Consider the following 20170-nt stretch of genomic DNA (forward strand, 5'->3'; position numbering starts at 1 on the left):
CACTCCCAGGAGTGCTCCTATCACCTCGAGTTGAAGGCAAGAGCCCACCTTGAGATAGGCAACGTGTTATTTGATCGCAACTCTTGTTGAAGCAGAGATAGCCTGACATGACTAGCTCAGCAGTCAGAATTCTCAATAACAGCCATGATTTGGACGAGGAGTATAAGCGAAAGCTTCTCCCTGCCATTTATATCGCCCAACACACAACCACTCCATGTGGAATTCTCTTGGGACGATCTTTTACATCTTTTACAGGGCTGGAAGCCACCAATGTCGCTCAAAATCGGAATCTCTTTGGCACAGTACAATGATCCAGGGGGCACTACATCGAGGAATAGTACCTGCCGATAAAGATGGGGATGGCCTTTAGGGCATGCTCGGCGGCATGCTCGGGCGGATATACAACAAGTCACTCAATTCACTTTGCCGATTTTGAATGAACAGACGGATTGTACCTTAGCTCTCCAAATGCTGCGGCACTGAGCGATATTGGATGAAGCTAAGCCTAAGTAGGTGTCCACGGTACCGGGGGTTGGTCATGTGCATGAGGCATCTCTTCGATGTGAACTATATAATGTGTCCGTGTGCTTTCATCCCAAATTGATCCATTTTATCGCACGGAACATGTTCATGTGAAACCCCTCTGAAGCCTGGGCTAGAACCGGAGAAGGATATGACCAGAAATAATGAGGATAACCGGGATAATCATCATACATGATGGGTACACCAACTTCCTCCAGGGCCCCTTTCATCAGTCGAGAATCATCTCTTAATGTATCTGTTCCACATTCGACGATATAGACCTTCTTGAGATCCTTCAAACGCGGGTGGAGGAGAACCGAGAAATACGTGTCGTCAGGCGGTGGCGCATATGAATCCAGGAAACATTTCATCGCAGCCAATGTGTTTACAGTGTGGATAGCGTTTTCCTCGTAAGAAGTAAAGTACTCCTTCTTGTCTTCCGGTACTGCATCAGGGTGTATAGTGCAAGGAACCAAAGCCACAATGCCTCTAACTTTGTCTTCGAGTCCAGACTCGACGAGTTTCAACGCAACACCAAAAGCAAGATTGGCGCCTGCTGAGCCTCCCATAAGCACAACAGACGAGAGCGAGAAGTGCTCGAGTGTCCATAAGGTTGCCTCAACACAGTCGTTGAGACCGTGGGGGAATTTGAATTCGGGTGCCAGTCTGTATCCAATACTGACGACTTTCATGCCGATGTTCTTGCTAATCTTTCGGCATGCAGCATCTTCGTGGTCGACGCTTCCCATAATCCATCCACCGCCATGCATGAAAATGCCTACCGGTTCGTCGCCTGTCGCTGAGGGAGGTGTGAAGACTCGGACCCAAGCGTCTTTGAGTTTGATATCTTCGGTTTTGACTGAATTATCAGGTGGCGGAATTTCGTATCTTGATATAATCTTTTGCATATTGACTTCGGAATCTTTGAACAGGTCTTCGACTGTGGTACCTGTCATGAGCAGTGGTCCAATTTCTTGGACAAACTTGTTAAGGTCAGTTATCTATTATTATGCTGTTGAGGTTGGATTTACTTTACCTCATTCCATGCAGGCGCATATACCGGTGTCATCCTTGGGTTTGAGACTGGTAAGGATACTTAGGATGTTAGAGATGGTTAACTATTTGGTGGGCAAAGGGCCGAATTATATACTATGTTTATGAAATCCTACTACTATATTCTCTATTACTAGACACCCGGTAATCTCGAATCACGAATGATGGTTGAAGCGTGATAATGACTCATTATTATCATTATTTAAGTTATTGTGCTTATTTCCATACTGGGGCTAGTCGTGGCGCAGACTCATAATGACTCATGCTAGCGACGGCGACCTTTCAACTCTAACCTTTTGGACGCTAATCTATAAATTTATAAGAGAAGAATGAAAAGAGACAAAAATTTGGTTTTATTTTGTGTTAACCAATCATCTATTTGAGCATTCTTGGTAGAATAGTACACAGTCAATGTAAAGGGAAGGCAGATATAAAATGAGCTAGTTATCATGACATTCATACGTACATGCATAGATCCTATGTTTAGTGTTTTTATAACACTCCCCTTTCAATGCTCATCTCCTGCTGGCTCTTGATCACTGGGTAACTTCAGAATTTCCCTGAGCGCAACAGCATCCTCATTACTATGGGTCTCAAGTGCAAGATCAATGAGCCCCTGCTCAACCAGGCTACCTACATCTGCTTTTATCTCTTCCACAAAGTATCGCACAATATCCACATTTCCACTCAAGATGGCGGCGACAAGTGCATCGTTGGCCCCATGTGGTACATTCAGACCTGCTTTTGCCTCCATCAGATATTTGACTACGGCGAGACTTCCCCAGGTGGCAGCAACAAGCACACTGCCGAAACTATACTCACCAAGCTGAAGATTCACATCAATGTTTGCTTCCTCCACGAGGTATCTCACAACATCCAGTCTACTAGCGAAGGCAGCGGTGGCAAGCACATTGCCATAGATTCTCACGTGAACTAAAAGATCCACGGCTGGTTTAACTTCCGCAAAATATCTCAGGATATCCAAGTTTCCCCCCATGGCAGCAGCAGCTAGTGCACAGCCGCAATTTCCACTCTCAGGCGGGAGATTCACGTCTGCTTTTGCCTCCTCCACGAGGTATTTGACTGTATCCAGACTATTATTCCAGGCTGCGGCTGCAAGGACGCTGTTATACCTGCTATTGACACGGCATTGGTTGACGTTAACTCCCTTTGCAATAAGAGCAGCGCACAAAGGTACGCAATTATTCATGGCCGCTATTGTGAGCAAATCGTCTCCACGGTTATTTTGTTGAGATGGGTCAAAGTCATTGCTGTCGCACCATTCACGGAGAGTCTCTTCATATAACGAGAAATGAGCTATGGCAAACATTGGCGTCGTAGCTGGGAGGAGGTCTCCATATTCATGAATGAAATAAAATGGAATATCGTGCCCGGAGAGCTGATCCAGCCATCGAATGTACAAGACGCTACTTTTGTCGGGTGAACCCAGGAATTTCTTAAGCAGAATGACATATTGATCATTCTCCGTCTGCCCGATGACGTAGACTATCCAGCAGGTCTGGGTGTGGCGAGAGAAAGGATGTGCCTGATTAAATGGATCTTCGGAGCTTCCAGGAATCGTTGCTGGGCCAAATGTTCTCATAAGAGACAGAAGGCACACCTGCGCACAGTAAAAGTGTGCTTGTTGATATATCCCATAGGTTTTCTCGAGATACTCCCGTGCTGAAAGGTGGAAATATCTCCATCGACCATCGGTATCAACTACCACCAAGTTCTCACAGATTGAGAGCAAGGACTCTTGCTGGATACAACTCGACAACTTCATGTTTTCTTTCTCAATGCACATACAAGCGGCGGAGAGGAGCTTCTCACTTGTGAGTGGATAAGGAGTACACAGCACCCACTTAAGCGCGCGTTCTGCTATGGCTTGTTCCGGGGGAAACCGGGTGTGGATTTTCCGATATATCTGATCGTACATCTCATCCAGTCCCTTTGGGAGATTTTCCAATGCGTAATGAATCGAATCAACAGTGTTGCATTGTATTATCTGCTTTACCTGGAGGGCAGCCCACAAGAACCTGTCCTCCTCGTTAGTGTAGAACTTGTTCGCTCGGTGTATTAGTTATGGGGCCTTACATGTTGTCGCATTTGTCAAGAATAGCTCGAATAATCGTGCTCTTCATAGTGTTAACATCCGATTTGGGATGCTTCCTTCCAAATTTATTCATCTCGTTGGTCACGTATTTCTCAATGTCCTTTTCGTTATCCTGCGCCTGGATGATGATAGTTGAACTTGAGCCATATTTCGCAGCAATGTTTTTCTCGGGCCGACTGGCAACAAAAAGTTTCACTTTGCCTCTGTCTTTAGTCTCGGCGATGGCGTCGTCAAGTGCCTCTATCAAAATATCAAGTTCATCGTCCAGAACTTCATCCAAGCCGTCAAGAATGATGACACTTATTGAATACAAATTGGATGACTCCACGAGCTGACGACGGCACTCCGAGAAGCCGAGCAGTGAGGCTCTATCAGTTACTCTTTCCCGTGCATCTCGAAGACTTTTCCTGACCGATTCAGCACTACCTTTTGGGGCAGAAAACTGACGAACTAAGCTTTGAAGCACTGGTAGTGCTTTCCGCCGAATTTCCTCGTCTTGTCTGCAGAAGAAATAGCCAAATCCCCCCCCCCATCTGGGATCCCTTCCTGTCCGAGATATGCTTAACTACAGCCGAAGTCAAGAATGATTCTCCCGTTCCAGCTAGCTTTTGTCAGAGGCATAATATATTTCAAAGAATAAGTAAGCTCACGAGATCCTTGAAGCCACAGGGTACTGTCGGAAGGTGAATTCATCCAGTCGCAGAATCTCTTGTCTTGAACGAGCCAATCACCCGTATTAGGCTCTCTTCTTTCTTCGATCTCATCGTGATGGCGGCCATACTGAAAATTTGAGACCCATTCGAGAAGCTCCCTCCGTTCTCGATCATTGACCCACTGGAAGACATGCTCCATATGACGAGTGATCCTGTTGAGAGAATCCTGAGCCTCTTGGAGATAACTTTTGAAAGTAGCTTCCTGGTGAGCGTGAGCGGTGTCTTCACATTTGCCAGCGGCTTTTGCAAGCTCTTGTTCCAATTTTTCCAATTTTAGGAGCATGTCAGATGGCTTCGTCGGATCAAAGATTGCCTGGCAAAATTGCACAGCAGTGTTGGATGAAAGATCAGACGATGTAGCCAGTAGTTCCAGTGCGCACCCATACAATGCCACTATTGCATCGTGAAGTTTATCCACGACGTCCTTCCTCCCCGTCCGCTCAGCGTTGTATATCTCATAGTAGACCTGGCCGCAGAAGATGGCACCCGCGACTTTGTCAACAACGGAAAGCAGGGCGCTCTTTTCTTGGTCAAAAGTATCAACTCCCTTAAATCCACACCGTGTGAGCATTGGCTTTACATTCTGATATAAAGAACCAACCTGGAGGACTGATTTTGCCACAGCCCATACCCTCCAGCGCCGGGAGTCGGCGCAACTTGGATGGCCACATCCCCAATTCTCTCTGCCCAGTGGACGATCTGTACAGTTGTTTGTCTCACTGAGAGCTCATGGTCTCCTATTCGGACCTTCCAATCTTCCCTGTTTTTCTAGTTCTTGTTGCCATTTGTGAGGCAGTTTTCCACGCGCTTCAACCCATAAGTCACGCTCATCAGTTGGTAATTTCTGCGATATAGGCCTGATCTCTGTTTCTTTGGGGGCTGGAGAGAGAATCGCTTTGCCATTGCTTCCAGATTTTGGACCTGAATGACTGATGGGATCTTCTGGCGTGCGACGTTTCAATCTTGACACAAGGCCTTTGAGACCCATGATTTTATTAGTTCTTTGACTAGAGGAAGAGTACTATTCAATGTGGGCTTACCCCTCTTTTTTGTTGGGCGCTTATTAGTACGATTCACACCCCGGGGCTTACAATACAACATGGCCGCTTGGAAGAAAAATCTATATTTATATTGTGTAATATACTTCATAACCCTTATAGCCTGGTGCCCATGTTCACATGAACCGCCTTAGTCTGGCTATATGCCTCTAGACCAGCCTCTCCCAGCTCACGTCCAATGCCACTCTGCTTCACGCCACCGAAAGGAATGCGTGGATCACAGTCTTGGCTACTGTTAATCCAGACCATACCGGACTCGATCTCAGCGGCCACACGGTGAGCACGCTCCAAATCGCGTGTGAAGACAGACGCACCTAGGCCGTAGGTGGTATCGTTGGCCCGACGAATAGCCTCTTCCTCATCATCGAAGGGGAAAATCACCACAACAGGACCAAACACCTCTTCACGGGCAATGCGCATAGAATCCGTTGCATTGACAATAACGGTAGGTTGAATAAAGTATCCATTCTTATTCTTCTCGTCAGTCGGCGTGTGCGCAGCACCACCAGTGAGAATAGTAGCGCCTTCACTCTTGGCAATTTCAAAGTAGGAGAGGATACGATCATATTGCGCGCGTGTCACCTGCGGCCCGTGGAAGACAGACTCGTCCCACTGGTCGCCGATCTTCACGGCCTCCACTGCCGTTTTGTAACTAGCAGTGAATGCTTCAATGATATCGCGGTGGACAAAGATCCGTGAGGTGGCGGTACAGATCTCGCCTTTGTTGGACATAATACCGCCGTGAGACCACTTGACAGCCTGGTCCATATCCGCGTCCGGGAAAACCAGCAAAGGGGACTTGCCGCCTGTCTCGAGCGTGATATTCTTGAGTGTGCCGGCGGCCATCTTCATAATCTCCCGGGCGGTGATTGTTGATCCTGTGAATGCGACCTTATCGATCAATGGGTGCGAAGCGAGCGCGGCGCCGGCCTCGCGCCCATAGCCGTTGACGATGTTTACCACACCTGGGGGGAACCCGGCCTTCTTGATCAATGTACCGAGAATGAGAGCGCTGAGGGGGGTCTGCTCGGCTGGCTTCAGGACAACTGTGTTTCCACATGCTAGTGCAGGGCCAAGCTTCCAGGTGGCCATTGATAAGGGATAGTTCCATGGAATGATCTGACCAACCACGCCGATGGGCTGGCGGATTGTGTAAGCGAATTTTTGGGGAGTTGTGTTGATGGTTTGGCCAAAGGTCTTATCGGCCCAGCCACTGTAATAACGAATTGTCGAGATTGCCTCGGTGAGATCTTCGTCAAGGGCGACGTGGTAGGGTTTTCCTGACTTGAATGAGCAAATTGTATTTTTTGGGGATGATTTGCAGGCATACCGTTATCCCAAGCTTCAATAGATGCGAACAACTCTCTGTTCTCCTCCATGAGATCAGCGAGTCGGGCCATTAACTGGCCCCGCTCTGTCGCGGGAAGTAATTTCCACGAGGGGTGGACCAGGGCCGCTTTGGCAGCCTTCACGGCGCGGTCTACATCTTCGGCGCTCGCTGCTTGGACTGTGGCAATGGGTTTGTCGGTACTAGAGAATAATTAGTGGGTTGTACGGAGTAATTCCGATAATGACATACGCGGGGTCAAGAGATGTGATGGTCTGGCCTCCTGTGGCGGGTACAATCTCGTTGTTGACGAAGAGGCCAGTAGGCTGCTTATAGCTGTGCCCGTTGGGGGTGACGATATCAATGAAGAGATCCATTTTGTTCTTGAGTTAAACAGTTTTCAGAAATTCCAAATCTCAAGGCGCGTGGGGTATGATATAGGACATTCTTCCAATGAGGTTAAGCCCCTTCAGGCAAGTCCTTCCGATATACTCTCCGTGAATGTTAGCGATATTAGTGGAGAGGAATAGATAGAATACTGATTCTCAATTTATTTTAATCTTAATAATTCCCAATTGTCTGATTATTCAATAGACATGCCAAACTCTGACATCAGATGAAGGTACATTTCCGGCTTTTTTTGTTAGCCATGTTCTCAGCGCTAACGTGCCACTTGGAGGTTGTGTTTTTTCTTTTTTCTTTTTTTTTATTCTCTCAAGTTATGTTTAGCTGAAGATAACTAGTTATTACAAGAAGAATGGAATATGTTACAAATGCAAGGTTGATCCAGGAAGGAGATGGAAAGAAAACGAACTAGTATAAAAGCTCAACAGAGCTGAAAAGCGACGAAGCGTATATGCAGGATGTCTGTTTCATCCAGGGCCCTTTACAGAAACAAGATGGGCTCTAACTGGGCATTAGTCCCATTCAGTCCCCAAAACATGCATATAGTCTCTAAAAGGTATCCAAAATGGATATCAATTGACTATCATAGTACTCCGTACCGGTGTCGGAGATGCAATGACATACGACAGCCTTATTTGGACCCCGCAGCTAGATCCACGCGGAATATATCCTCGACTAGTCCGAAGTACAGCATGCATGCAAATCCATTAGTGACATCCCAGACCAGGGTGTAACCATTACGGAATAGCCTGCATAACATGCCCTTAGCTCTACCCATCTGCAAGTCATGGTAACCCTTCTAAATCCTAGGTGACGTTGGAAACCTTATCGATCTGATGTACAATCCCGATTGGAAGAACACAGAATTAGAAGTCAGGATCGTCAGAAAAGAAAGAAGCCTCATTCCGATGATAGTGATGCATCTTAAATAGGAAGCCCGTCCCGATAAGGCAGGTCACTCCTCTACATCTCGGAATAAACAGAATCGTGAATATAGAAACAGTAAGAGATTCCATAACCAGCACAACTATATCTAGATCACGACCACTTCCTCCAATTCAATCATACTCACCATCTTCCCAACCAAACAATCAAACCATCTCTCCCTCACTCTATACCTCTACTACAACCTCCAAAATGGCCTCCCTCCATGGAATCCTGGTGGCTTTGATCACCCCCTTCACAGACGACAAGACCGCAATCGACGAAAGCCGTCTGCAAGCACACATCGAGCACCTGATCACAGCCGGCGTGCACGGTCTCGTCCCCGGCGGCAGCACAGGCGAATTCACCACACTGACAGTCGCCGAGCGCAAGCAGCTAACCGAGCTCTGCGTTAAATTTGCCGCCGGTCGTGTCCCCGTCGTCGCTGGCACAGGCAGTCTCTCATCCGCCGAGGCCGTCGAGCTCTCCGTGCACGCCGCTCAAGTCGGTGCTGCAGCGACAATGGTCGTGCCCCCGTATTACGACCCCGTCAGTCTGCCAGAGCTACACGAGCTGCTCGGCGAGATCCACACTGCCTCCGGACTGCCGATCGTCTTCTATAATATCCCTGCTGCGTCTGGAATCACGCTGTCCCCCACTGAGATTGCCGGTCTGTCTAAGGTCGGCGTTAAGTATCTTAAGGATACTTCTGGTAATGCGCCGGCGCTGACGGAGCTCATCTTTGGTCTGTCTGATCAGATTACTTCATTTAATGGATGGGATACATTGACTTTCTACGGTCTTGCTGCTGGTGCACCGGGTGGTGTTTGGGGTGCCGCGAATATTATTCCTGAGTTGGCGGTTGAACTTTATGAGGCTGTTTCTGTTAAGGGTGATTTGAAGCTTGGGCGCGAGATTTGGGCTAAGGCTTGGCCTATTTGCAAGTTCCTTGAGGCTCATAGCTATGCCGCTGCTGTTAAGACTGGTGTTGAGTTGATTGGGCAGCCTACTGGTGGTCTGCGCAAGCCTTTTGCTCTTCTCAACCCCGAGTTGACGGCAGAACTTAAGCAATTGTTGCAGAATGCTGGTGTTAAAACTGTTTAGTATGCTCTGTTTGGATTTGATTATTTAGAATGCTTGAATGTCGGAATGAGAATGTGACATGTAATGCACGTACTTTATTGAATATAGAATCTTGGAATCATCTTCTTCATTGAGTCATACACGTGCGTAATACAAATTGTAGAATACAGTCAATACGAGAATAGCCAGCTATGTCAACAAAACAAGGGCCATGTCTGTGCTTGCTTGACGGTATCAACCCACGATGGCATCGATTCACCCCGGTTCGCAGTCAGATGCTCATCCTGCTTGCGCCACACTTCGGTTATAATATTTCTCGCCGTTCCAAAAGCAGCAAATCCGCATACTGAGCTCGCCCTATCCAATAGGCTCATGATGGACTCTCGCCTTGCGGTTGATATTGCCTCACATCCTGCAATGAACAAAGGCCATGCCGTTCCGGGTCCGGTGGGATCATCTAGAGTCAATGTAGCACTGCACGCTTGAAGCTCTGCAATAACACTATCAACGTGACCCTGCAGAGCAGCAGGGTGGGTCTGTCGGATTCGTTTGTAAAAGAAAATTACTAGAGCTGCATTCAATGCCTCCACCATATGACCGTGCGGTTTTGAGTCGGGGTGGAGCTCCAGAACTCCGGCTCTTGTTCGGCCTAGGCTGAAAGAGCAGATCATATTCTCCAGTCGCATGCTACGTCGCTGTAATGTTTCCCATGCTTCCAGGTTCATGGTCTGACCCGCGTCACGGGCAACACGGAATGTCTCCAAAACGTTTGCAAGTCTCGTTGTTTGTGAGACAAGGCTTAGCCAGGTTTCGGGGATGCCATAAATTTGCTTATATAATGTTTCAAGATGACTTCGTGAGTCCTGGAGGTGGATGTCATGAAGTCCCGAAGTTTCGTCCTTGGGTTCATCGATATTCAGGTCACTATCTGAGTTTTGTGTTTCGAGGCGGAGGAAATCGTCTAGCCGGGGATTTGGCTCGATGTTTCCCATTTCTTCCGGTGTATGTTGTGATTGAAATCGAGAACCAAGTGCTTCGAAGGAGGAGGAGGAGAGGTTGTAGTCATGTAGAACAAATGTGCTTTCGCCGACTATTCTGAGCCAGGTGTAGACGTGATGCAAAAGTCGTGCCTTCTTCGAAATTCGGGTCTTCGAAAGTCCTCGAAGACGTAATAGCCGCTCTGCATCAATCATAAAACATCGGGCGTGTTGTTGTTGGCCGGACATGATCTGTGAAAGTCAAGAGTCATTCAATTAATGTCAATTGGAAAACTCACCGTGTACTGTATAAGAATGCATGCAGCCATTAGCTGGTCTTTATATTTTGCTTTCTTTAAACCCTGGGTTTCTGAACGCAAGGACGTTTGCATATGATCCTTAGCTTGCAGATACGCCTGGTTGGCAGCCTTCCACCAATACTCGGCCGGCTTTGTCGATATTGTCGAGGGGTTCAAAACTAGATGAATAGCAGAACAGGCGAGCAAGCCATACAAATTTGCAAGTTTGGCATGACTGATCATTTCTGTCCCAAGAAAGGTTGAGTCACTGTATGTAACCACCGCCGCTGGCACGTTCAAAATCTTCCAAGGCGACTTCTGCCGACATGGAATGGCCATTATGTGTGGAATCACCATATCCTGGAAATGTTTAAGCAGGCACGGTGCATCTTTGAGTACATCTATATCAGTGGGAACAAGCTCTCCTGGTGTCTGTGGTGTTGTGAAAGTTTGCAGTAGATCCTCATTGTGATTCGAGTCAACGGGTAACAACCCCATCTCTTGGCTCATATCAAACGATAAATCATTGGCCATAATCAAAGCACCGTTTGTTCCAAATTCTGTCTGTTCTAGTCCAAAGCTCAATAGATCGGACCAATGGAGGAAGTCATCAATCTGAGACAGAGAATCAAGTATTGGAGAGAGAGTAGGCGCTTGCAGTTTCTCAAGAGCCACAGTCTCATCGGCCTCGACTGCAGAAGTTATATCAGACTGGGAAGGCTCAGTTTCATGTACCACTCCTTGTACTGCCTTTTTTGGTGCTGAAGAGAAATCGAGAACCGCAAAAGGTCCAATGACAATGTCACTGTCAAGTGACCGTTGAGGATCTCGCAGTCTTGAGTCAACCTCTGCCAGCGATGCATCAATGGAGCCTGATATAAGATCCGACCCAAGCGCAGTACTCATAGAAAGTCTGGATTCCTCTAAAACGTAGGTTAACCCTAAATCCAATTTGTCTCATACTGTCAGGACGATATACCTGAATAAAGATACCGGCGAGTCCCACGAGTAGTCTCCACCTCCTCGCTGTCAGTTCGCATCCACAGGACCTGATCGGAATACCCCTCGCATTTCACGCCTAAGGCCCGGCAGGTACGACAAACGGGCCGTTTCTGATCGCATTTCACATGCCGACGTCTGCAGGTACTGCACCCTCCCAGCGCATGGGATCGGCGAGGTCTTGATCGTTTAGATGTCACCATTCTCGAAAGATTTGATATATAGATTCAATTAAGAAGGAGCTTCTTGCTATCATTTCCATATTGGAAAGTGGTAAAGGGTTATCCATGGTCTACCCCGCCAAAATCGGAATCGCCTTCCTAAATGAGATATCTTATCGGCTTATCTCCTCCGGAGTCACCTGCTCTTCCAAGGTTCTCCACGGCGTCTTTTCCTGGCGACGTTCGTTTTCACATCAATTCCATTCCAATCTGACCGATGTCACTTCTGTTTATTCTAAAGCAGAATTGGGCTGGTTAGTTTCAAAAAATAAATAAATAAAACTGTCAATAACCAGTTTGGCCCAGTTCTTCTCCTAGTGAATGATGCCGTGGACTTCATTGTCATAGTTGAGCACGCTGAATCCTGTTAGGAGTGACTTTTAACCCTAACCAAAAAGTGCACGATTCTTGCTCCAAATACCTAGAACACAGTGCTCTCGGTCGCATAAGTATCTCTGGTTCCCTTTGCAAAGCCTCTTCTTACCTTACCACGCTTGGCCCCGGCACATTTGGCTAGGTCACGCGCAATACCCTCCAGCGACACTCTTGTATGACTGGCGGTGGTGCTATATTTGTATAGGTCGTAAATAGTGGATTCTATAAAAGCTCTGTGCGACTAAACATCCTTAATCTGCAATACCGTCCACATAATCTCAATCTAGCAAGCGACTCCGATGACCATCTTCCATGATAGGAAACCAACCCCAGAAAACAATCTATAGTAAAGAGAAGCTCCTTGTGTGTATCCTAATTTGGCAATGTAGAATGACCTCGGAAGTAAAGAGCTTGTTGGGGATCCTTCTTATTTGAACTCTGCCGTCGTCGCCTTACTCTATCCAACTTTCTTATACGATTTCTATAATCACATCCCAACACACACGGTACAATGGCTCACCGCGGAGAGACCCTTTCCAAAGATGTATGCTGCATTGCTGATCTGAAGAAAATCGGGAGCAGTCGGCTGGCTCCGATGGTGAGAGGTGAGTACCATGAACAAACAATTCACAACAGCGATTCATTGGACCAGCGCTGATCTCAATAGATTACTACAATGGAGGAGCTATGGATCTAATCACGTATGGAATCTCAAAATGCAGCGACTAGTCCATAGTCCATCTCCCTAACAATCGTCTAGTCTCAACGAGAACGAAACAGCCTACGACCGCTACAAGATCCGTCCCCGGATCTTAATCAACGTCGACAAAATCGACACAACCACCGAGTTCCTTGGCAGCAAGGTATGTTATCCTTCTACTTTCCCCGCAGAAACGAACAGCAGCAGTGCCAACTCTAATACTCAAACAGGTATCACTCCCATTCGGCTTCAGTCCCGCCGCATCAATGAAACTCGCACACCCAGACGGCGAGCTCGCGACCTCGCGCGCAGCCGCGAAATACGGCCTCTGCATGGGCTTGTCCTCGTACTCGAATTATCCGCTCGAAGACGTCGCTGCGCAGGGGACCGGTAATCCGTATGTGATGCAGATTTGTGTACTGCGGGATCGGGCAATTACGCTTCAGTTGTTAGAGCGAGCGGAGAGTATGTCGTTATCCTGAATGGCTATTCTTTCATGGTTTCATTGACTGGGCCGAGCTAACATCCTTTTCAGAGGCCGGGTACAAGGCACTGTTCCTTTCTGTTGATGTGCCCGTGTTAGGCAAGCGCATCAACGAATACCGAAATGAGTATACCATCCCCGATGATATGTCGTGGCCGAATATCCTCAGCCACGGAGCGGATCACTCGAATCGCACTGACTACGGTATGTGTTGCGAAGCTGATCTGTAGAGTTGGTGTGAGGTTATGGGGGGTATTCTAATATTTTGCAGACCCAAGTTTGGACTGGGAGGAAACAATTCCTTGGTTGCGACAGCATACATCTCTGAAGATCTGGCTTAAGGGTGGTATGTTTACGTTGTCGAGTGAATGAAGTGAAGCAGTCACAGTTCCACTAACAATTGGCAGTAACAACCCCCGAAGATATAGAGTTGTCCATCAAATACGGCATCGACGGCGTCGTCATTTCGAACCACGGGGGCCGACAACTGGATGGCATGCCGTCGACATTGGATGCACTGCGGGTCTGTGCCCCGGTAGCCAAGGATCGCATCCCGATTGCGGTGGATGGTGGTATCCGACGAGGCTCGGATATCTTCAAGGCTCTGGCATTGGGGGCCAGCTTCTGTTTTATAGGAAGAATCCCATTCTGGGGGTTGGCTGTATGTGTTTGGTCCTTTTCTGTTTGCTTATTATTTTATCTGAGACTGACGAAAATACAGTATAACGGACAAGAGGGTGTTGAATTGGCGATTCGGATGCTTCGCCAAGAACTGCGGATCACCATGGCATTGGCCGGGTAAGTGATTGTTTCTTCTGGAGATGCATAAAAAGAAGAATAAAGGTCTAATCGGAAGCAGGTGCCGGACGATCAGCGAAATTCAGAAAAGTTACCTTTCCGTTTTGCAGCCGGACGGGATTCTCTCGAAGCTGTGATGGATATTTTCAATATTTCTATACTCTCCTTCTATTACAACATGATCATAACATGATCTACAGTCCTTCAACCTTGCATAGAAGATATGTGCAAATGAGGTCAGTTCATTTGCATACCAAAGATGTCACAATACAAATACATCCAATACAAGCCGTGTGCCAAGACCTTGGCAACCCGCAGGGCTGAAGGGCTGATGATTTCGGATTTTCAAGTTCCGTGGTTTCCATGGCTTCTCTGGAGAACAAGCTCAAAAAGCTCAAAGAGGCTATGCAATTGGATACTAGTATGTGGAATGGAGTACATAGCCACACTTCTAGAAGTAAATATAGAATGGGAACATATCCCATGGATGAAACCTCCACGGCTACGTATCCTGCGAAGCCACACTGGTCCCAGGCAGCATCGTTCTGATTAGTCCCTAAACTTAGCAACGCGTACCTCGATACAGGCTTACAGGCTTAGTGGAAATTATTGGAATGCGAGTACGACCACTGTAATCTCCCGCTAGTTGTTTCATTTTCTTTATTTTTTCGGATTTTCGGCCGATCCTCCACATTATTGGGAAAAAAACTACATATAGCGCCGTTTTCTCTTTTGTTTCTCCCTTTTTTCTTTGTTTTCTATACCTTCCCTAAATACACCGGACTACCTCCATCGTACTATTTTACCTTACTACTTTCAACCCTGTACCCTATACACATACTACCCACCCTACACTACCACAATGTTCAACTTCAACTTCTTCAAGTCCGCCCCGGCCAACGAGCCCGCCACTGACGGCTGGAACGCCAACACCGTCACCATGCAGCCCACCAGCCCCGCTGCCCCTTCAAGCAACCAGAACGTCGTCTCTGAGCAGCCGGTATGTTGATACCCCCATACCTCCCTAAATCACTCATACTCTCAGAATAAATATTAATATCTATCCTTTCTTAGGCCAGCCAAGAACAAATGCAGCTGCGCGGTGGTGGCGGCGGTGGTATCTGCTGCGGAGTGTACGTTTCCCCTCTATTCCCCCGAATCAAAGTCGATCAGACCCATATTCGGTCATGCGCGCAATAAAATTACAAGAAAACTAACTTATCCCAGTTGCGCCGGTATCGCTTGCTTCGAGTGCTGTGAGATTTGCTGCTAGACGATCGGATGAGATCGGAATATAACCACCGATGCGCTCGTGCGAGGACACTGTTGATGGGCCCAGCACCTGCTGGGTTTAACTCTTGGAAACCTCTTGGAATCTTCCTAGACGGGATTCATCTACCGCGTGGCCTCGGCGGTCTTTTGATGTGATGCGATTTTGATGTGATTTGATTTGATGGACTTCCCTTTTATTTTTTGCTATACTGGATCTTTCTACGCTATACCCCAGAACAATGCCAGTAATGGAGTTCAATTTCAGATTCTTGTGTTCGGTTTGATTCGCTTTGATATATGTAGATGATCGTTGTCGTGGCTCATGAAGTACTTATATTTATGGAAGGACAGGTCAGTTGTTAGTCTTTGTGTGTCGACTAGCCAAAAGGGCGACGGGAGATCGCTGATCGCAATGCGGCATCTACGTCCCATACTCGGAAGCCTGGCGCGCGGCCAAGAATTCTGAGGTTTGCGAGAAGTACTAGGCTCATGTCAGTGATATCAACAAAAACAGAAGGAACGAACGTATCGTTGACTCACGGTCAAAGAAACACTCAACGTCCAGAGTATACGACGATGGGGCCGGTGATTCCGACTCCGTCTTCTCAACAGGAGTAGTCCCAGCAGACGAAGTATAGAGACTAGAAACAGTCGACCGATCCGGCGAAAATCCATACAAAGCCCCAACCAAGCTCTCAGGAACACCAAGTCTCACCGCCGACCCCTCAAGCACAAGACCCCGATGCTCCAAATACCCCTGCACATCATGACAATCAAACCACTCCCCATCAAGATCCAGCGAACGGATCCTCTCCTCCTCACCCATCTTCACCTGCATCACATCCACCCCTCCCTCCAAAGCACCAGTAACAGGCTCACGCTCCCCACTCCAATCCTCATCCCAATCCTGAATCCCGCCCCGCTGCAAAATCCGCTCCATCCGCCGCAGAATCTTCCCCGGTCTCCGACTATTCTCCGGGTACACGGGGTTTCCGTCCCCGTCCACGCGGGGGAAATGCTTTCCCGCCCCGCCGAGCGTGTAGAACGGCATCTTGGCGAATTCCAGCCCGCTCCCGATCTCGGACTGTAGCGTGCGTCGGAAACTCCGTCTTATACCTGCCATGTCGTGGATGCAGGGGACGAGTCCGAAGACGCGACTTAGCAGGGCGGGATCGCTGCGGGGATCTGTTAGCCAGCGGTAGGTGTGTTCGAGACTAAATCTGTGGAGACGGCGGGAGAGGTTGGATTCTTGGTGGCTGTAGGTGTAGATTGTTGCTGTTGGAAGGATGCGGTTTATTAGTGGGGATGGGGAACGGGCGCGGTTGTATAGTGGGTATGAAGATGAAGAGGAGATGTTGGGGTTATTCTTCTGGGGATGTGCGTGTGACACTTCATAGCCAAATGTGTCCTTGTCTCTCAATGGACTGTTGGTTTGCTCGAATGGGAGGTCATTGTTGTTTTCGGGGGTGAGTAGTCGAGTCTTGTTTATTTCTGCTAGAATCAGCTCTCGTGTGAGAGCGAGATAGTCCACGCTTGGCTGAACAGTTGGATCGTTGTGGAGGTGAGCGACTGCATCGCGATGGGCTCCGTCTAGAAGATCTGATACATTCTCTAGTGTCTGCTCTAGTACATCAACGCGAGATCGGAGAGTCTGTATAGTATTCTCCTTTTTGAGACGATAGGTGCGTTGTGCCCTTCTGATCTGCAGGCGGCGTTCCTATGGAGCTGGTCAACGATGTTTCTATCGTAGGGCCGATGGAGATCTACCTCGATGGCACTGGCATCTTTAGCCCCTAATCTCGGCCGGCCTCTTTTCCGCACGGGACGATCCGGAGTAGCCGAGTTTCTGTCGGTCACTTGGTCGGGGATCTCCGGTGCTTCGGGTCTCTTTCGGGGTCGGCTTTCCCTGGTGTTTATTGAGATTTCTTCTTGTGACAGTTCCAGGTAAGATCTTGACGATAGCATGTCCATCCCGGGTCCTTGCATCTGCAGCTTTGAGCTAAAGTGGTAATAGTCCAATTTGTCGAGTTTGTCGAGATTATCAGAGAGAACTGTGGACGTTGAGGTCGAAGTTTACAAGTTGATTACAATTAATTGATCACTCATCCTTGGCAACAACCTCGGCCCAACCACCCGTGGACGCTAATGCGACAAGGATTCCCCACTGACCTGCAGGTAATTTCACACCTCACTGGGTTATGCACCATGCAACACTCCAAGGGTTGCAATATCAACTGGGATAATGGGAATTATCCAAGTTGTGCACATTCCAGGACGTTTGGTGTCACACGGAAAACCCGTTTGATTCTGACACACAGACCTCCTCTGGCTTGATTCTATCCCGCTAGGACCTCTCGGGTGGTACATTCGGAGGAAGCTGGAACTGGATATTTATGAGAATAGGAGACCTATGACAAGAAAGACACCACGGTGACTCCGACACAAACCCGGGTCTAAACACACACCAAGTAACAACTCCGAGATCCAGATCGGTGAAGAAATTGCATAGAGTGCGAAATCCGAACTGCCGATCAAATATGACATCCACCATGACTGCCATTGGCTCTTCGCCCTTAGCTCACCCTTAGCTCTGTGATGATCATCCCCAATCCTTCCTACGGAGGTTTTCTCCACTTATGTTTGGGCCCGAGGCTGTTGCATTGTTATAAAACAACCCTGATTTCTTGCATTTCTCTGAAAAAGTCCAAACCCTCTAACAGAACAGGACCATGGCTTTGTCATTCGTCTTGGGTTTTGCGGCCGCAGCCCTCGTGCTGCAGGTCATCCGTATGGTATTCAACTCATGGCAACACTCCCGCAATGCTAAAAGCCTGGGTTGTGGCAGTGTGCCATTGTACCCGTGCAAGGATCCTTTGGGAATCGACAACCTGAAACAGTCCCTGGCAGCAGACAAGGCCAAATTGGTACCTGAATTGGCCGAGGAGAGGGTCAAGGTCATTAGCGACCAGGAGAGCCGCTATGTCACTACGTTCTCCATCCGCAACCTCGGTCGCACCCATATTTTCACTATCGACCCCAAGAACATCCAGGCTCTCCTAGCTACACAGTTCAAGGACTTCGAGCTTGGTTCTGTCCGTCGACTTAGCTTGCATCCGCTGCTGGGCACTGGTATTGTGAGTCACGCTATACCTTATTTATTCTCTATCTCCAATCCGGGTATTAACTGCTTATAGTTCACCGCCGATGGAGAGGAATGGAGCCGATCCCGTGGCCTACTTCGGCCCCAGTTCACCCGCGAGCAGATCAGTCAATTGGATTTGGAAGAGGAGCATGTGCAAAAGGCCATGCAGGCTCTACCCGTCGCAGCCAACGGGTGGACCGCTACAACCGACATCCAATCCATCTTCTTCCGCTTGACCATCGACTCCGCCACAGAATTCCTCTTCGGTGAAAGCGTTGAGAGTCAACTCGGCGCTCTCAACAACCTGAACAGACCCGAAGACTCCTTCGCCAACTATTTCGACAGGTCCCAATGGGTCTGCGCGCAGCGCAGCCGCTTCGAGAAACTCGCCTTCCTCGCCGAGAACAAGGAAACCAAGTTCTCGGACAAGCAAGTCCACTCCTTCGTCGACAAAGTCGTCTCCAACGCGCTCGCGGCCTCCCAAGCCGAAAAGAAAGCCTCCCCTGACCAAAAATCCTCCTACGTCTTCCTCGAAGCTCTCCTCGAAGTAACCCGCGACCCAGTCGAACTCCGCTCCCAACTCCTCAACATCCTCCTCGCCGGCCGTGACACAACAGCCTCCCTTCTAAGCTGGACAACCCTCATGCTAGCCCGACACCCAGAAGTCTTCACCAAACTCCGCGAAACAATCATCTCGAACTTCGGCACCTACTCCAACCCCCAGAACATCACCTTCGCAACCCTGAAATCCTGTCAGTACCTGCAGTATGTGATGAACGAAGTCCTCCGTCTGTATCCAGTTGTCCCCTTCAACCGCCGCAATGCAACCCGCGACACGACCATCCCGCGCGGCGGCGGTCCGGACGGTCAGGACCCTGTCTACATCCGCAAGGGCCAGTCGGTTATCTACACGACGCATGTTATGCAGCGCCGCAAGGATCTGTGGGGCCCTGACGCTGACCAGTTCAAGCCTGACCGCTGGACGAGTCGTAGACCTGGATGGGAGTATATTCCCTTCAATGGTGGGCCACGGATCTGTATTGGACAGCAGTTTGCGCTTACTGAGGCTGGTTATGTTCTTGTGAGGCTTTTGCAGCGCTTTGATCGGATTGAGGATGTTTATCCGGATCAGCAGATTCGGTATGGTCTTACCTTAACTAGTGCACCTGGTGATCTGGTTACTGTGCGTTTGCACCAGGCCGAGGATGCTTAAGCTGGTTGAGTTGCCTTTTGTTTTGTGCCTGGGTGGTTTTTTGCTTCGTTTTCTAAGGCTGATAAGCGATTTATATTCTTTCTGCTGTTCTTTGGATCCGGTTGAGGTTTCCTAACTAGGACTGAGATCTGCCTCGGTGCTTTGATTTGTATTGATTCTTTCCTGGCAGAGTTACTCTTCGGGGTATGCGCCTATGGATAATAATGATGAGAATGATATATTTACCCAGTTATGAATACAACTTTTATTATCTTTTATATTTGCTTGGGAGAAGATTTATCGAGGTTCGCATCCGAGATGTTGGTCTGGGGTTTACACAAATCGAAGCAGTAGACATAGACATATTTCATCAAATCAGATTCCAGGTTGATCTTTCAGGACTAACTACAAGAAGCGAAGTTCGCATTCCTTGCTCCTCTCTTGGGCCTACAAAAGAACAAGATACCCACAATAGAACATTCTGGGGAAACGCAGTTGTTCCTAGAAAAA

General features: G+C 48.3%; 9 protein-coding genes across 9 annotated transcripts; 4 read left to right on the forward strand and 5 right to left on the reverse strand.

Annotated features, from left to right (window-relative positions):
* Positions 1–590: 590 nt before the first annotated feature.
* On the reverse strand, positions 591–1591 carry N7455_005519 (alpha/beta hydrolase; the record flags this gene model as incomplete). Its single annotated transcript, XM_040957160.2, has 2 exons — positions 591–1505; positions 1559–1591. 2 exons carry the CDS (start codon positions 1589–1591, stop codon positions 591–593), a joined length of 948 nt encoding a protein of 315 aa, XP_040812400.2.
* A 492-nt stretch (positions 1592–2083) lies between these two features.
* N7455_005520 (ankyrin repeat domain-containing protein) lies at positions 2084–4975 on the reverse strand (the record flags this gene model as incomplete). The annotated part of the gene is made up of 3 exons (XM_065605056.1): positions 2084–3614; positions 3673–4117; positions 4342–4975. 3 exons carry the CDS (start codon positions 4973–4975, stop codon positions 2084–2086), a joined length of 2610 nt encoding a protein of 869 aa, XP_065461956.1.
* A 583-nt stretch (positions 4976–5558) lies between these two features.
* N7455_005521 (aldehyde dehydrogenase ALDH) lies at positions 5559–7166 on the reverse strand (the record flags this gene model as incomplete). The annotated part of the gene is made up of 3 exons (XM_040957069.2): positions 5559–6742; positions 6793–6992; positions 7042–7166. 3 exons carry the CDS (start codon positions 7164–7166, stop codon positions 5559–5561), a joined length of 1509 nt encoding a protein of 502 aa, XP_040812465.2.
* A 1165-nt stretch (positions 7167–8331) lies between these two features.
* Positions 8332–9222, forward strand: N7455_005522 (dihydrodipicolinate synthase family protein; the record flags this gene model as incomplete). The annotated part of the gene is made up of 1 exon (XM_040957122.2): positions 8332–9222. One exon carries the CDS (start codon positions 8332–8334, stop codon positions 9220–9222), a length of 891 nt encoding a protein of 296 aa, XP_040812499.2.
* A 173-nt stretch (positions 9223–9395) lies between these two features.
* N7455_005523 (Zn(II)2Cys6 transcription factor) lies at positions 9396–11679 on the reverse strand (the record flags this gene model as incomplete). The annotated part of the gene is made up of 3 exons (XM_040957165.2): positions 9396–10430; positions 10478–11400; positions 11457–11679. 3 exons carry the CDS (start codon positions 11677–11679, stop codon positions 9396–9398), a joined length of 2181 nt encoding a protein of 726 aa, XP_040812436.2.
* A 904-nt stretch (positions 11680–12583) lies between these two features.
* On the forward strand, positions 12584–14191 carry N7455_005524 (alpha-hydroxy acid oxidase; the record flags this gene model as incomplete). The annotated part of the gene is made up of 9 exons (XM_040957070.2): positions 12584–12677; positions 12740–12773; positions 12833–12935; positions 13003–13237; positions 13308–13460; positions 13528–13602; positions 13664–13917; positions 13978–14054; positions 14116–14191. 9 exons carry the CDS (start codon positions 12584–12586, stop codon positions 14189–14191), a joined length of 1101 nt encoding a protein of 366 aa, XP_040812356.2.
* Positions 14192–14860: 669 nt separating this feature from the next.
* Positions 14861–15653, forward strand: N7455_005525 (uncharacterized protein). Its single transcript, XM_040957114.2, has 3 exons — positions 14861–15054; positions 15129–15187; positions 15282–15653. Exons 1-3 carry the CDS (start codon positions 14917–14919, stop codon positions 15325–15327), a joined length of 243 nt encoding a protein of 80 aa, XP_040812387.1. The 5' UTR covers positions 14861–14916; the 3' UTR covers positions 15328–15653.
* Positions 15654–15703: 50 nt separating this feature from the next.
* On the reverse strand, positions 15704–17297 carry N7455_005526 (bZIP transcription factor; the record flags this gene model as incomplete). The annotated part of the gene is made up of 3 exons (XM_065605057.1): positions 15704–15807; positions 15867–17043; positions 17094–17297. 3 exons carry the CDS (start codon positions 17295–17297, stop codon positions 15704–15706), a joined length of 1485 nt encoding a protein of 494 aa, XP_065461957.1.
* Positions 17298–18055: 758 nt separating this feature from the next.
* N7455_005527 (cytochrome P450) lies at positions 18056–19681 on the forward strand (the record flags this gene model as incomplete). The annotated part of the gene is made up of 2 exons (XM_040957151.2): positions 18056–18460; positions 18521–19681. 2 exons carry the CDS (start codon positions 18056–18058, stop codon positions 19679–19681), a joined length of 1566 nt encoding a protein of 521 aa, XP_040812395.2.
* Between the last annotated feature and the right edge of the window lie 489 nt (positions 19682–20170).

The sequence above is a fragment of the Penicillium solitum genome (genome assembly GCF_028829755.1).
Source record: "Penicillium solitum strain IBT 25940 chromosome Unknown utg000003l_segment0_segment0, whole genome shotgun sequence".
In the NCBI taxonomy this organism is placed as follows: Eukaryota; Fungi; Ascomycota; class Eurotiomycetes; order Eurotiales; family Aspergillaceae; genus Penicillium; species Penicillium solitum.